Source organism: Ovis aries, chromosome 14 (genome assembly GCF_016772045.2).
Source record: "Ovis aries strain OAR_USU_Benz2616 breed Rambouillet chromosome 14, ARS-UI_Ramb_v3.0, whole genome shotgun sequence".
In the NCBI taxonomy this organism is placed as follows: domain Eukaryota; kingdom Metazoa; phylum Chordata; class Mammalia; order Artiodactyla; family Bovidae; genus Ovis; species Ovis aries.
Window position 1 is genome coordinate 65,207,292 of NC_056067.1, and position 16,091 is coordinate 65,223,382.

The following is a 16,091-nucleotide window of genomic DNA, read 5'->3' on the forward strand; positions in this document are numbered from 1 at the left end:
GGCCAGGGGGTCACAGCAACATGCATACCTCACGGGGGCTGTGGCCCGTCTGCTATGTGAGAATGTTCCTGTCGTGGCTGCTCTGGGCGCGGGGGATCCCTGCAGCCTTTGAACCCATGCTTGCCCTACCCTGTGACGCTGCTGGGAGGCGTGGGGTGTGTCAGGTAAGTTCAGGCTCTCGGCTCCACGAGCTTGGGCTTAAAGACTAGGTGTAACACAGCACACAGCCTTGTGGTCCAAGGATGTTCCGTGGTCTTTGTATGTGAGTTTGGCCAAGGTAAACCTAGCTGCTTGAGCAGGCATATTCCCGAATCTCCATGGCACAATGTATGGAAAAGTGTTCTTCTTGAGCCAAGGACCACGTGGGTCCGTGGGGATGTGTGAGCAGGCAGCTTTTCAGGGACCCGGCTGCCTCCTGTCGTTCGTGTGGGCCCGCCAGGGTTCCTGGTGTCCTCCGGCTGGCGGAGGGGAGACAGAAGAAGGGAAAGTGTCACAGCCACTCCCAACACGGTGTTTTCCCTCACATTCCACTGACTCAAGACTTGGCCTTGTCATCTGGTACCCGTGGCTGGGAAGAGAGGCTGAGTGTGTCCACGGAGAGGAAGGACGTGGTTTGGTGAGCGTGGTTGGTTACACTGTCCGGTCCTGGAAAATTACAGTTGTCCTGGTTTCTGCCTCATTGGGTGGTTAGAGAATGTAATAGATCGTGTGTGAACTTGCTCCTCACTGGGCCTGACCGTAGAGTGGCTCAGCAGACGTGAGCTGTTGGTGTCATGGGACTAGTGCTTGCGCGTCAGGGCAGTGTCTCACGGTTCCTCCTGGGCAGCGGGAGCTGTTCTCACCTTCTCCACCACCGTCACTCCCCGCACCGAGCGGACAGATGCACCCCCTTGCTCTCGTCTTCTGTCCTCTTTGCCTAAACCTCAAGGCCCCTCACACTCAACACGCCCGAGAGCGAGCTCGGACCTTGCCCATTCCTCCTGCCTCGCGTGCAGGTCAGGAGGCCGGCGCACCCCAGACGGCTCCTCGGCGCCCCCGGCCCCACCAGCGCCTCCATCCAGGAGGCACCAAACCCTGCCCATTCCGCACACACGCCTCCAGTGCGCCACCTCCAGCAGCTGCACGAGACCCGCGCCCCCACTCTCAGTGCAGCTCTCGGCTTCTGCCTTGGTGGCGCCCGCGCGCTCCTGGCCGGTCTCCCTGTCTCTGCCCTGTGCCCCTCTGTCTGTCCTGTCTCGCACACTGACCCCCACAGCCTCTCCCCAGCCCCCGAGGTCTCAGCCCGTCTTCATGTCACAATCAGAGCCTGGCCCTTGCGCTGCTTCATCCTCGCCCCTCCCCTGTCACTGAGTGTCCTGTGTGTGGCTTCCATGCTCGCCGCCCACTGGCCGCTCTTTTCCACACGGCGATGTCTGTGTTCCAGTACTGCTCTCGCCCTCTCCCTCCCCGTTTCCACACGTCTGTTCTCTGCCTGAGTCTCCACTGCTGCCCTGCGTGCAGGGTCATCTTTTTGTTCCTAAATAACTCTCCAAGGTTAACCCACACATTCGTAGTCTCACACCTTCAACTTTTTTCTGAATGTTGACCTTTAAGCCAACTTTTTCACTCTCCTCTTTCACTTTCATCAAGAGGCTTTTTAGCTCCTCTTCACTTTCTGCCATAAGGGTGGTGTCATCTGCATATCTGAGGTTATTGAGATTTCTCCCGGGAATCTTGATTCCAGCTTGTGTTTCTTCCAGTCCAGTGTTTCTCATGATGTACTCTGCATAGAAGTGAAATAAGCAGGGTGACGATATACAGCCTTGACATACTCCTTTTCCTATTTGGAACCAGTCTGTTGTTCCATGTCCAGTTCTAACTGTTGCTTCCTGACCTGCATACAGACTTCTCAAGAGGCAGGTTAGGTGGTCTGGTATTCCCATCTCAGAATTTTCCACAGTTTATTGTGATCCACACAGTCAAAGGCTTTGACATAGTCAATAAAGCAGAAATAGATGTTTTTCTGGAACTCTCTTGCTTTTCCATGATCCAGCAGATGTTGGCAATTTGATCTCTGGTTCCTCTGCCTTTTCTAAAACCAGCTTCAACATCAGGGAGTTCACGGTTCACGTATTGCTGAAGCCTGGCTTGGAGAATTTTGAGCATTACTTTACTAGCATGTGAGATGAGTGCAATTTTGAGGTAGTTTGAGCATTCTTTGGCATTGCCTTTCTTTGGGATTGGAATGAAAACTGACCTTTTCCAGTGCTGTGGCCACTGCTGAGTTTTCCAAATTTGCTGGCATATTGAGTGCAGCGCTTTGACAACATCATCTTTCAGGATTTGAAACAGCTCCACTGGAATTCCATCACCTCCACAAGCTTTGTTGGTAGTGCTGCTTTCTAAGGCCCACTTGACTTCACATTCCAAGATGTCTGGCTCTAGATTAGTGATCACATCATCGTGATTATCTGGGTCGTGAAGATCTTTTTTGTACAGTTCTTCCGTGTATTCTTGCCACCTCTTCTTAATATCTTCTGCTTCTGTTAGGTCCAGACCATTTCTGTCCTTTATCGAGCCCATCTTTGCATGAAATGTTCCTGTGGTATCTCTAATTTTCTTGAAGAGATCTCTAGTCTTTGCCATTCTGTTGTTTTCCTCTATTTCTTTTCATTGATCGCTGAAGAAGGCTTTCTTATCTCTTCTTGCTATTCTTTGGAACTCTGCATTCAGATGCTTATATCTTTCCTTTTCTCCTTTGCTTTTCGCCTCTTTAATTTTCACAGCTATTTGTTAGGCCTCCCCAGACAGCCATTTTGCTTTTTTGCATTTCTTTTCCGTGGGGATGGTCTTGATCCCTGTCTCCTGTACAATGTCACGAACCTCATTCCATAGTTCATCAGGCACTCTATCTATCAGATCTAGGCCCTTAAATCTATTTCTCACTTCCACTGTATAATCATAAGGGATTTGATTTAGGTCATACCTGAATGGTCTAGTGGTTTCCCCTACTTTCTTCAATTTGAGTCTGAATTTGGTAATAAGGAGTTCATGATCTGAGCCACAGTCAGCTCCCAGTCTTGTTTTTGTTGACTGTATAGAGCTTCTCCATCTTTGGCTGCATAGAATATAATCAATCTGATTTCAGCGTTGGCCATCTGGTGATGTCCATGTGTAGAGTCTTCTCTTGTGTTGTTGGAAGAGGGTGTTTGCTATGACCAGTGCATTTTCTTGGCAAAACTCTATTAGTCTTTGCCCTGCCTCATTCCGCATTCCAAGGCCAAATTTGCCTGTTGCTGCAGGTGTTTCTTGACTTCCTACTTTTGCATTCCAGACCCCTATAATGAAAAGGACATCTGTTTTGCGTGTTAGTTCTAAAAGGTCTTGTAGGTCTTCATAGAACCGTTCAACTTCAGCTTCTTCAGTGTTACTGCTTGTGGCATAGACTTGGATAACTGTGATATTGAATGATTTGCCTTGGAGACGAACAGAGATCATTCTGTCATTTTTGAGATTGCATCCAAGTACTGCATTTTGGACTCTTGTTGACCATGATGTCTACTCCATTTCTTCTGAGGGATTCCTGCCCGCAGTAGTAGATAATGATGGTCATCTGAGTTAAATTCACCCATTCCAGTCCATTTCAATTTGCATGCTTCCTGGTTAGGTCCCGGTGCACATATTGGACTAATCCATAATGAAAAGTTAAATCTGATTGATTGGCGTTTTTGCCCTGTGTCTGGTCCTCTACTGGGCACGGCATAGGCAGTGTGTCATTTCATCTTCACAGCAGTCCTGCAAGACAAGTTCTCACTTTAGCTTTAATTTTCAAAAGGGGAAAGTGAAGGCCTGTGACATTTGAGTACCTTGCCAGATGCCGTAAAGCTAACATTGAGTTCTTTTGGAATTCAGGCCTAGGTGTTTGTGGTCAGAGACCATAATACTCACATGACCTCTAACTTCTGTTCGGTGGAGCCCAGGTACAGGTTTCACTTCATCGTTCTATGGGCTTGCTGTCATCACTGATTCATAAATGACCTTGGCTAATTGATGTAGGAATGAAATTATTTCTCTGCTCATTCGTTTCTTTTTGAACATAATGCACTGAACATCCCTAGACTCCAATATGAGAACCTTGCTCATGCCCTCCTGTCTCAGCGTGGGCTGCTATAACAAGAAAGCCACAGCCCAGGCAGCTCAAGCAGCAGGCTTTTGTGTCTGTCAGTTCAGGAGTCTGGGAAGACCTGGATCAAGGTACTGGCAGATCCTGGCTGAGGAGGGCCCACTCCTCTGTGTGCAGATGGCAGCTTTCTTGTTCTGTCCTCATGTGGCAGAGAAAAGGAGCAAGCTGTCTCATCTCTCTTCTCGTAAGGACGCTGATCCCATCTCAGGAACCCTCCTCTCTCCAACCTTGTGTTCTCATGCAGGGCAGCTCCCTGGTTCTGGAAGACTCTATGCGTTTGTTCGTTCTCTTTCCCAAGGCTGAAAGAACCTCCTAATTTTCTCTATACTGCAGCTTCTACCGCATCCATAGGTCTGCCCTTACCAGGAAGCCTCCGCAGCCCATTCCTGTCTCCCATCTGGGCAGCACTAGGTACCCCTTCGCTGGCTTCCCTGCGCATAGCACCATGAGGTGTTGTGGTTTGGAGCAGACTCACCACACGCAGTGTCAGCATCCCTCTGTCTGCCCTCCTTGTCTCCAGACATTCTGTCCCCTGTCCATACTCTCCCCCTGGGGACATACCCTCCCTTTAAAATTTTCAAGAATTCAAACAGTAGAAAGAAAGAAATTGCAAACCTGAGTTTCAGAGACCTGAAAAGACAGCAGGCTGGTAAGATGGCCACTGTCTTCATCTTATTCTCGCTGACATGGTGATTTAGTTTCTTCTACACTGCCTTCACTTAAGAGCCTTTTTGTGTATTATCTTCCCTCCAGGTGACAACACAAAACCTGAGGCCCCACAGCCTGCCCCTTCCCCGCCAGCCTCATCTGAGGAAGTCTCGCCCCAGAAACGACCGACTCAGCGGGCCTCAGGGCACTCCCAGCTGGGGCACACCAAGGATGGGGATGGGCCATTGGAGATGCAGGAAGGTCCCGTGAGACCAGGGACAGGCCCCCAGGGGAAGGAACTCCCTGGGAAAGTGAACCCTGATCATCATGGTTTAGGGACAGATGACTGTCTGCCCTCGAGGACTGCACAGCAGCGAGTCCCTCCAGGAGACTTTCTCTATGAACAGAAGTCACGTGGGCTGGTGCAAGGACCCCTGACTCATGAAGGGAACTTTCCCTGTAAGTGTGGGGAATGTGGGAAAGCTTTCAACACACATGGCTTCCTTGTTCGAGACGAGCAGCTTCACTCTGGAGTGAAGCCCTATGGATGCACAGAGTATGGGAGAGCCTTCAGCAAGAGCGCATACCTCCTCCGGCACCACCTGATCCCCACCAGGCAGAGGCCCTACGAGTGCAGCGAGTGTGGGAAGGCCTTCCACCGCAGGTCGCAGCTCACAGCACACCAGTGGATCCACACCGGGGAGAAGCCCTATGAGTGCAGCGAGTGTGGGAAAGCCTTCCACCGCAGGTCACAGCTCACGACGCACCAGCTGATCCACACCAGGGAGAAGCCCTATGAGTGCAGCGAGTGTGGGATGGGCTTCTGTGACAGCACTAGGCTCATGAAGCACTCCGTCATCCACACCGGGGAGAAGCCCTACAAGTGCCTCGAGTGCGGGAAGGCCTTCTACCGCAAGTCATACCTCAAGGAGCACCAGCGGGTCCACACTGGGGAGAAGCCCTACGTGTGCCCCGAGTGTGGAAGGGCCTTCATCTACTGCTCCACTTTCATCTTGCATAAAAGGGCCCACACTGGCGAGAAACCCTATGTGTGCAAAGAATGTGGGAAGGCCTTTAGCAGTAGGTCAAGCCTTAACCGACACTTCACCATCCACAGTGAAGAGAAGCCGTACAAGTGCACGGACTGTGGGAAAGCCTTCAACCGCAGATCGTACCTCAGCAGCCACCAGCGGATTCACGGCGGAGAGAAGCCCTACAAGTGCGTGGAGTGTGGGAAGGCCTTCTGGTGGAGCTCAAGCCTCGTCCGACACGCCGTCATCCACACTGGAGAGAAGCCGTGTGAGTGCAGTGAGTGTGGAAAGGCCTTCAGTCGCAGCTCCTCCCTCACTCAGCATCAAAGGGTTCATACTGAGGGAAGGCCTGTCTCTGTGACAGATGGGGGGGGCGACTCTGCACACTTATGTCGTTCCACGTTTAGAGTTGAACCTCTAAGAACTCTTTCTGGGGAAAGACTTCTGCGTGTAACCCCTGCTGCTAATGCTAAGTCGCTTCAGTCGTGTCCGACTCTGTGCGACCCCATAGACAGCAGCCCGCTAGGCTCTTCTGTCCCTGGGATTCTCCAGGCAAGAAAGCTGGAGTGGGTTGCCATTTCCTTCTCCAATGCATGAAAGTGAAAAGTGAAAGTGAAGTGGCTAAGTTGGCCCGACTCTTAGCGACCCCATGGACTGCAGCCTACCAGGCTCCTCCATCCTTGGGATTTTCCAGGCAAGAGTACTGGAGTGAGGTGCCATTGCCTTCTCCTGTAACCCCTGAGGGAAATCTTTTGCCAAGGAAATACCTTACTCAGAATCTGATTATTCATACCAAAGAGAAATCCCCTCATTTTTCTTCCCTGTGAGAAGACCTGTTTGCAGGATATCAGTTGTCATCTAAAGAATCATGTTAGAAATGGAGTCAGCCTAGAAACTTAATTGTATATCTGAAAATTCATGTGGGAGAGTGAGCCAATCTGTACTGTGCACTTAGCGAAGCCTTCAGGCACGTCTTCCTCCTCAGTTTACACTGCAAAATTATCTCAGGGATATTTAAACAAAAGAGGAAGAGACATGGAAGAGAAGAAGAAATGCAAACACAGCTTCCAGATTTCCATGACGGGCCTGTGGCAGTTTGTCATCCCTTAGTTTATCTGAGGTAAGAGGAGTGTTGTTGCAGAGATCAGAGGACCTCGTTCCTTTTATCTCGTATACACGTGTGCTGCTGTCCACTGTCAGGAGAGTTAAACAGTTGAGGGTGCATCTGAAAAGCTTTACTGAAAGTCACCTTTGCTTCCCTAGTAGCTCAGACAGTAAAGCATCCACCTACAATGCAGGAGACCCAGGTTCGATCCCTGGGTCGGGAAGATCCTCTGGAGCAGGAACTGGCAACCCACTGCAGTATTCTTGCCCAGAGAATTTCACGGACAGAGAGGCCTAGCGGGCTACAGTCCATGGCGTTGCAAAGAGTCGGACGTGACTGAGCAGCTGACATACACACCTTTGTTCTACAGCCTTGTCTCTACCCTTGAGTAGCCTGTGTCTTCATGAGGAATATGAAGCCTTGACTTAACAATGCACTTTCATATTTAAGGGGATAAAAATGTATGTATGAATGAGCCCATTTTACTGAAATGATTGATGCTTTTGAAACATAATGTGTCATGTGTCTTTAACCAGCTGACACTCATGCTTAGTCTGTTTCTCTATTTGTCTGTCGGGTGAGGAGGACAGCATGACTGTGCACCCTTCCCGGATGGATCCCACTGCTTCCCTCTGATTCTTCCTTAGAGAGGCTTCACGAACACGTCAGTGGTTTTCTAGAGGTTGAATTGCAGCCGCAACAGAACAAAACACACAGCTAAATTAAGCTAAATGATAGCAATACGTTCAGAGAAGGAATCTCATTTTTAATCTTACAAAAGATTGTGTGAAGATTCACTGTCAAGTAGAGTGACTAGAATTTTACCGATTGAAATGAGCTTGTGTCAGTACAGGTATAGGTGAGTTCCACAGTGTCGCCGTTGGCTTAGTCCCAGTGTAAGGACTAATGACTAATATCATTTGTCAGGGTATTTTGAGATTCCTTCCTTTTATTTTTTTAAGCAACATGTGATAGTATTATTATCTCACGTTAAGAAATATACTGTACAGAAAGACATAAAAATAATCATGTATTCACTCTGAACCCTTCTCAGGGCTTTTCAAATGACTACACGTCTAGTTTTGTATGGCCATTGTAGGCCATGTCATTTCTGTTGTGTTACTGCTAAGTCGCTTCAGTCGTGTCCGACTCTGTGCGACCCCATAGACGGCAGCCCACGAGGCTCCCCCATCCCTGGGATTCTCCAGGCAAGAACACTGGGTTGCCATTTCCTTCTCCAATGCATGAGAGTGAAAGTGAAGTCGCTCAGTCACGTCTGACTCTTAGCGACCCCATGGACTGCGGCCCACCAGGCTCCTCCATCCATGGGATTTTCCAGGCACACTCTGGCATTATTGTGAAGGCCACTCTTTATCCTTTTCATGTCTTGTCTAAGAAGTCTTGAGCAAGCTCTAGGTTCTTAAGTCTCTGATACATATTGAGTTACTTTTTGTATTAACCGTGTGCAGTTTAGGTTGTGGTTTTGTTGCCTAAGGATGTTCAGTTGTTCTGGCACTGTTTGAATAGTTGAAAAGACTATCCTGCCTCTATTGAACTGAACTTAGTGGGAAAAAAATCTATTGGGCATACTAATTTTTGGACTGTTTCTGAGTTCTTTATGTTATCCTACTGATCTGTGTATTTAAACCTCTGCCAATACATTATGTTGAATACTGTAGCTATCATTAAACCTTAAAACTGGGTAAAGTACTTCCATCTTCTTTATAGTTTTTTTTTTCTTTATAGTTTTTAAAATTGATTTAGTTTCCCATGTCAATTTTTCCTTTGGTTTTCTGTGTAAGTTTTAACATGTGCTGGTCTATATATTAAAAACATCTTGTGGGATTTTTATAGAAATTCCATTAATCTATGGATCATTTTTGGTGAGATTTGGCATCTTTATTATGTTGAGTCTTCCACTCCATGAACATGGTATGTCTCTTCATTTATTTGGATCTCTGATTTATTTTATAAGTGTTTTATAATTTTCAGCTTACAGATCCTGAGCATATTTGTTAGGTTTTTATTGAGTTTTTAACTTCAGTTTTATCATTGTCATTACTGTTGTTGAGAAATATAATTAATGTTTATATGTTGACTTTGTATCCTATGCCCTTGCTGGACTCATTTATTAGTTCTAGCGAGTTTGTTTGTTGGCAGATTCCTCAGGATTTTCTTCATAAGCAATAAGTTACCTATCTGCAGCTCAGCTCAGATGGTAAAGAACTTGCCTGCAATGCAGGGGGCCCAGGTTCAATCACTGGGTTGGGAAGATCCCTGGAGCAGGAAAGTGGCAACCCACTCCAGTGTTCTTGCTTGGGAAATCCATGGAGAGAGGAACTTGGTGGGCTACAATCCCTGGGGTCACAAAGAGTTGGACACAACTGAGTGAATAACACTTACCTGTGAATATTGAACATCTTATTTCTTCTTCCTTAGGTATATCTCTTTTATTTCCTTTTTCTTTCTTTATTCTGCTAGCTAGAATTTCCAGTACAATGTTGAATAGAAATGATGAAAGAGGATACCCATGTCTTATTCTTAATGTTAAGGGGAAAGCATTCAGTTGCTTGACCATTAAATAAGATGACAGTATGGGTTTTTATACAGATGTTTTAAAACCAAGTTTGGTAGGTTTCCCTCCTAATTTGCAAAGAGCTTTCATTATGAATTGGTGTTGAATTTTGTCAAATACCTTTTCTCTTTCAGCTGATGTGATCATATGACTTTTCTTCTGTAGCCTGTTTATATGATGGATTGTCTGACTGGATTTGAATGTTGACCCAGCCTTGCATTTCTGCAGTAAACCCTGTAGTTTATGGAACACACACACACACACACACACACACACTTCTTTTGCCAGTATTTTGTCGAGAAATTTTATGCATAAAATCGAGCATATTGGCCTTTTTTTTTTTTTTTTTTTTTGCACTGCTGTCTGAATAATACTAGCCTCCTAAAATGAACTTTGAGTGTTTCTCCCTTTTCCCCTCCCAGCTGGTTGAGATTTTGAGAGTTTGTTTTTTTTCTTCTCTAAATATTTGGTAGAATTCTCTGGTGAAACCATTTTGGCCTGGAGATTCCATTTAATGGAATTCATTAACTTCACTTCATGAGAATATGTAGGGATGTCATTAGCTTTGATACATTGTAAGGCAAAGTTTCAAGTTGAATATCTTACAATGATTTAAAACCAGCAAAATTATGCTTTGAATAATAGGACTTGAACACTTTAAAGGACCATAGAGACCCTCTTCAATTTAATGATGAGAAAACTCAGGTGCAGAGAAGGCAGGTGACTAGTGCAAGCCCATATTCTCAAGATAAGGCCAGATGGTGTCCGTTTCTCCTAGCCTGTTGGAATTCTGCCCTTTATACTGCTTATAAAAGCCCTATCCAGTTGGCATTGAGGATGTGATTATTTTCAAAAAGCACATTTTGATGATCTTTGCTTCCTTCAGGCATAGGTTATTCTGTAACAATTTTAAGCACATCTTTAGATGTTTTCATTGAGACTTCTGTTACTAATCTGTGTCCTGTTTTATTTCATTCTCTGTTTTAGTTCATCCTATGCAAATTAGATTTATCTTTTTATGGTCCTGTGTATTGTCAGTTTTATATATATTTATTTTGCGCTAACTCTAATGTATTTATTTTCCAGATTTTTATTTGCTTTATCTCTGTAACATATCTTCAAAACTGTGACTTATAAACTGAATATTGCTGGATAGTTTTCAGCCTACTAAAAACTACTGACAACCAATTCAAACATTCATGACATATCCATTTCATGCGATAGCTGGCATATTTGATTTAAAATGCATCTTCCTGTTGTGCTTTTCAGGTCTGTGTCTTAGGCATTCTTTTAAAAATTTCTGTAGATCATTTACATTCTAAACTTCACTTTTAGTTGGTAATGTATATACTTCTGTTTTATTAGTGTTTAAGTTTAAAAATTATATTCATGTCTTTAACGCAACAAAGTATAAGTTAATATCTTAATCTTTTGCACGACGTAGTGGATATTATTGAGGATCACATGGTAATTCCATTGTTCTCAACAAGATATTGTTCATGTTTGGCATAGATAATGAATTAACTGCATTTATTCACAGGTGCCCTTTCCTTGGATCTTCGGTCCTCGGTCACTGCAGGCCTCTCACCTGGGCTCATTTTCCTCTGGCCTTAAATGTAGTTCATTGGAGTATAGTTGCTTTGCAGTGTTGTGTTATGTGTGGGTTAGTTATCTACTATTTCATTCTCTTTTTGAGAAACATTTTCAGTATATCCTTCCACTATGTCCTGGACCCACCATGTTGTATGTGACTGGAGGTGATTTATTTTGTGTTAATAGTTTCCTGGTATTAAGGAACAGTATTTGAACATGGTACAAGAACAACACATCCTAGAAATTCTAGCAGGCTCAGTAATTAGATAGAGTTTTGAGTTCTTGGAATAATAAAAGGATGACTGTGTGGAATGCATAGGAGAAATAATATGTCTGGTAACCAAACTGATGGGTTGCGACATAAACTGACTAGATGGCTAACAAACCCCATTGTCTCTTTTTGGCTGCCTGGGCGGTCAGCGTGTCCCAGCTTTCCTTAACAGTTAACCCTGGGACCATGTGAATGGGTTGTGGCCGGATGATACATGCGGAAGTGGTTGTGGGTGCGTGTCTTAATTGTTCTTGCATTTGTGCACCGTTCTGGGAATCTCCTCAGTGGCTCTCAGTCTCAAACCTCCCCAGGACTTAGTGCTCCCTCGGGTGCTGTAGGTTCAGAAGGTGGGTTGATGGCAATGATGTCTTGATGAGGACAGGTCCTCATGACCTGAAAAGCCTCTGAGCTTCCAGCCGGGCCATCTCATCATCACATGTTTGTACCCAAGTCTGCCAGAAGAAGAGGACAGGAGGGCAAGAAGGAGGCCCACGTTACTGGGAACTTGATGACATGTCATCATGTCATAGACGTGAAACCATCAACTCCACTCCACTTGGACCTGAGGGCACTTAGTCCTGATGGTCCCAAGATCAGACTCTTACTTGTAATAATGCAACTCTGGGCATCGTGCCAGCTGTAGTTTAAGAAGTCTGTCTGCTCTTTAAGAGATAACTAAATATGGATAGAAAAAAAGGACTATGCAGAATAGTACATACAAATGAATGCTTTTTATGTAAAGCATTTAATCAGTACCTGAGAGTTTGAAACGTTTGAAAGTCTAGTTGCTCTTTGCGACCCCATGGATTGTAGACTACCAGGCTCCTCCGTCCTTAGGATTTTCCAGGCAAGAGTACTGGGGTAGGTTGCCATTTCGTTCTCTAGAGGATCTTCCCAACCCAGGGATCGAACCCAGGTCTCCCACATTGTAGGCAGACACTTTACCATCTGAGCCACCAGGGAAGTCCTGAGAGGCTACTTGCCAAGTCAAGGAATCATGTTTTCATAAATAATGCCAACATTCTTGCAAAGAGGTATCCATGGCTTAGCCTTTTCACAGCCTTGTATGTGAAAGCATTGTGTCTGCAATCCCACGGACTGCAGCTGGCCAGGCGCCTCTGTCCATGGAACTCTCCAGGCAAGGATCTGGGGTGGGTTGCCATTCCCTTCTCCAGGGGATCTTTCTGACTCAGGGATCGAACCTGTGTCTCAGACCCGCATTGCAGGCAGATTCATTACCATCTGAGCTAACAGGGAAGCGCCCTTCTCCAGGAGATCTTCCCAATCCAGGGATCGAACCTGGGTCTTCTGCACTGCAAGTAGATTCTGTACTGTCCTATTCACCAGGGAAGCCCCATGTTAATACTAATGACAGTAGTAACGTTCAGTCAGTCGTGTCCAACTCTTTGGGACCCCATGGACTGCAGCACCCCAGGCTTCCCTGTCATTCACCATCTCCCGGAGCTTACTCAAACCAGTCCATCAAGTCGGTGATGCCACCCAACCATCTCATCCTCTGTCATGCCCTTCTCCTGCCTTCAATCTTTCACAGCATCAGGGTCTTTTCTAATGAGACGGCTCTTTGCTTCACATGGCCAGGGTATTGGAGCTTCAGCCTCAGCATCAGTCCTTCCAATGAATATTCAGGATTGATTTGCTATAGGATTCACTGGTTTGATCCACTTGCAGTCCAAGGGACTCTCAAGAGTCCTCCAACACCACAGCTCAAAAGCATCAGTTGTTCAGCGCTCAGCCCTTTTTATGGTCCAACTCTTAAACCCATACGTGACTGCTGGAAACGATTTTGAACCAGTCTGTTGGTCCATGTCCATTGTTGCTTCTTGACCTGCATACAGATTTTGCAGGAGGCAGGTAAGCTGGTCTGGCATTCGCATCTCTTTAAGAATTATCCATAGCTTGTGAACTCAGCACCAGTCCAAGCTCATGCCCTGCGTCTGGATGGAGCCCTAAGTCCTGCAGTGATCAGAGAAGGCGGGGCACTGCCCCCAGGCCTGTGGCAATTTGGGCACTCTCCTTTAAGAGGGAACCGCGCCCTGTATTAGGAAAAGTGAAGCTAAGTTATCTTCTAGTCTCTCCGCCTGGTGCCGAGGGGCCATCGCCAACGAGAAGAGAAAAGGCGCACGCGCTCGGGCACGGGCTGGGAGTTAAGTATGTTCCACAGAAGCCGATGCCACCGGCACTTCCGCCTTCACCCCTGGGCCAATCACAATCCGGGAAGGGACGTTTCCGGCGGCTTCGGGGCGGGAGTTCCGGTCTCGTTGCGGTAGAGCCTCCTTCCGGGAGCGGTTGACGGTTGAGAGGCGACCACGTGGACCGGAGCACAGGTCCGGGACCGTGTCTCTAGGGCCGGGCGTGGAAGGCGAGCGAGACAGCGGGCCTGTCTCCGCACCCCGTCGGAGCCGTGACGCCCCAGCTCCGGCTCCTTCGCCGTGACACTGTGTCCCCGTCTATGGGACAGGAGGCTTCGCGCCTGGCGTTTGCCAGGCTCCGCCAAGACTGCACGTTTCTGCAGGCCTCCACCCGCGCTCAGTCGCCAAGGGCCCCGAGGACGGCGGCCTGGGCCTTTCGGGCATTTGACGTCATTTTTTTGGTTGTTGTTTGACTTCATTTTATAGCGAGCTTCGGAGTTTGAGGCGCGGCCCGAGGTGACCCTGCCCTGGTCTCCCGCCTCTCGGGGCCCCTTTCCGCCCACTGTGTCCCGTGGCAGTGGCAGGTGCGGCAGCACTGATGAACCCGGCGCAGGTGAGTGGAGGGTCACCCAGAGCCACGCCCCTGGCGGTAGCTGCTGCTGTTTTTCCTGGGACTCTGCCTTCCCTTCCCCCGGTTCTTGGTCGCGGGTCTCTGGAGGGAGTTACTTCTGGGGTAGGCTACCGAATTCAGGCATATGAATAGATTCCTGAAATGACAACTGCGGGGGTAAGTTTCGGCACCATGTGCCGACTCTCAGGGGTGAGCCAGAGTTGGGAGTGACCAAGGTCTACATTGTGCCTTAGGGGAACAGAGAGCACCCGGGCTGAGGCCAGGCCTGGAATGACAGACAGAGAAGCTAGACCTCCCCTCTGAAAGTTTGGAGAGAAGGTGGAGGTGATTTAACACGTTTCCTTACGTAGCTTTCCTCTGGCTGCACAGAGGAGGCTGTGGAAGTGAGGGAAGAGGCAGGGAGCCTGGGAGGATTGTGAGCCGAGAGCTTTAAGATCCAAGTCCAGGGGACTGGTGGGAGAAGGTGAGCCCGAGCTCACCTGGGAGATCCAGTTTGAATGACACCAGGACAACAGGCTGGCAGGAGAGAGTTTGAGGTCGGTCATACTGTACTTAGCTTAGGAAGTATTTTTTTCTGCCCACCTGCCTGGTTTTGCTCTGGGCTGCACACGTAATCAGAGGGAAAAGAGGAGAGAGCAGCTACCAGTGTGGTGCACAGTCGGGTGTCTCCTCTGAGTTGGGAGACTGGGGAAGAGAGGGACGTGGGGTGCTCTGGGGAGAGATGCTGCCTGCCAGCTTATCTGTCCCCATCGTGGCAGGGCAGTGTGACCTTCGAGGATGTGTTCGTGTATTTCTCCCGGGAGGAGTGGGAGCTGCTAGAGGAAGCTCAGAGACTCCTGTACCGCGATGTGATGCTGGAGAACTTTGCACTGGTGTCATCGCTGGGTAAGCCCCTCTTTTAGTTAGCTGTTGCTACCTGGTAAATTACCCCAAAGCTTAGTGCACTGAATAGACAAACATTTATCTTACAGTTGCTTTGGGTAAAGAATCAGGCGTATTCTACTTGGGTACCCCTAGCTTAGGGTCTTTCATGACCTTGCTGGCAAGCTGCCCAGGGTTTCCATCTGATCTGAAAGCTCAGCTGGTGGTGAATCTCCCTTCAGGGTCATGCACGTGACCAGGAGGCTGTTGGACGAAGCCCTCCCTCAGTTGCTCGCCATGTCGTGTTCTCCTTAGGCCAGTCACAACAAGGCAGCTGCTTTCTGAGATGACGGGCAAGAGACAGCATCCAGGAGAGAAACTGATATTTTTACAACCTGCCCTCAGAAGTGCCATCCCACAGTGTTTCATTATTTTCTAATGAACGAAATTATTTTCTGTTCATTATAAAATAGTGTTTAAACCCAGCCAGCACTCAGCTGGAAGGCATTAAAAGGGACGTGATTCCCAGTTTCCTGAGCTGAGTGTTGTTTTTCCTTATGGGCAGTTCTCGGTGTCTCACACTTCTGTCACGGTGCAGCTTCTTTCCTTGTTCCCTGGAGTAAGAGTGTGAGTCCCAGGGTGAGGGGCACCTCCCTCCTCTCCCAGAGCCGCCCCAACCTCTGCTGCCGGGAGCTTTGAGATGAAGGATTTGGGGGTGAGAAGTCTTGCAGTCTGCCCCCGACACGCCAGATCTCTGGTCTCCTGTGCCCCGGGTTCTGCCCCATTCCGCCATCTTCTCTGTGAAGGGGGTCTCCCAGGGTCACTACTGACCCCTCATCAGCTGTTCTTTCCCATTAGGACTTGCAGTTTCCAGGTCTCATGGGGCTACCCAGCTGGAGCCGGAGGGGAGCCTGGAGTGCCTGAGGAGGTAGACACTGCTCCGGTCAGAGCAGAGAAGACCTGGAGGAGGCCCAGGCCTGGTGAGCAGAGAGCGCGGGCAGCAGGGCTGGCCCAGGCCCGGTGAGTAGAGAGCGCGGGCAGCAGGGCTGGCTTTGCTTTATAAC

The 16,091-nt window shown here is 48.0% G+C and overlaps 1 protein-coding gene across 4 annotated transcripts in view; it reads left to right on the plus strand.

The window, feature by feature from the left end:
- LOC121816000 (zinc finger protein 264-like) overlaps nucleotides 1-16,091 on the plus strand; it is a 37,778-nt gene that overhangs the window by 17,761 nt on the left and 3,926 nt on the right. For 2 of the 4 annotated variants that reach the window (XM_042231253.1, XM_027978869.3), the window contains exons 4-6: nucleotides 4,916-14,148; nucleotides 14,925-15,051; nucleotides 15,886-16,047. In XM_042231253.1, the coding sequence (XP_042087187.1) occupies nucleotides 4,916-6,438 (1,523 nt within the window). In that variant the 3' untranslated portion in view covers nucleotides 6,439-14,148; nucleotides 14,925-15,051; nucleotides 15,886-16,047. The remainder of the gene's footprint in view (nucleotides 1-4,915; nucleotides 14,149-14,924; nucleotides 15,052-15,885; nucleotides 16,048-16,091) is intronic. The other 2 variants (XM_042231255.1, XM_042231254.1) reach the window with 2 other exon arrangements.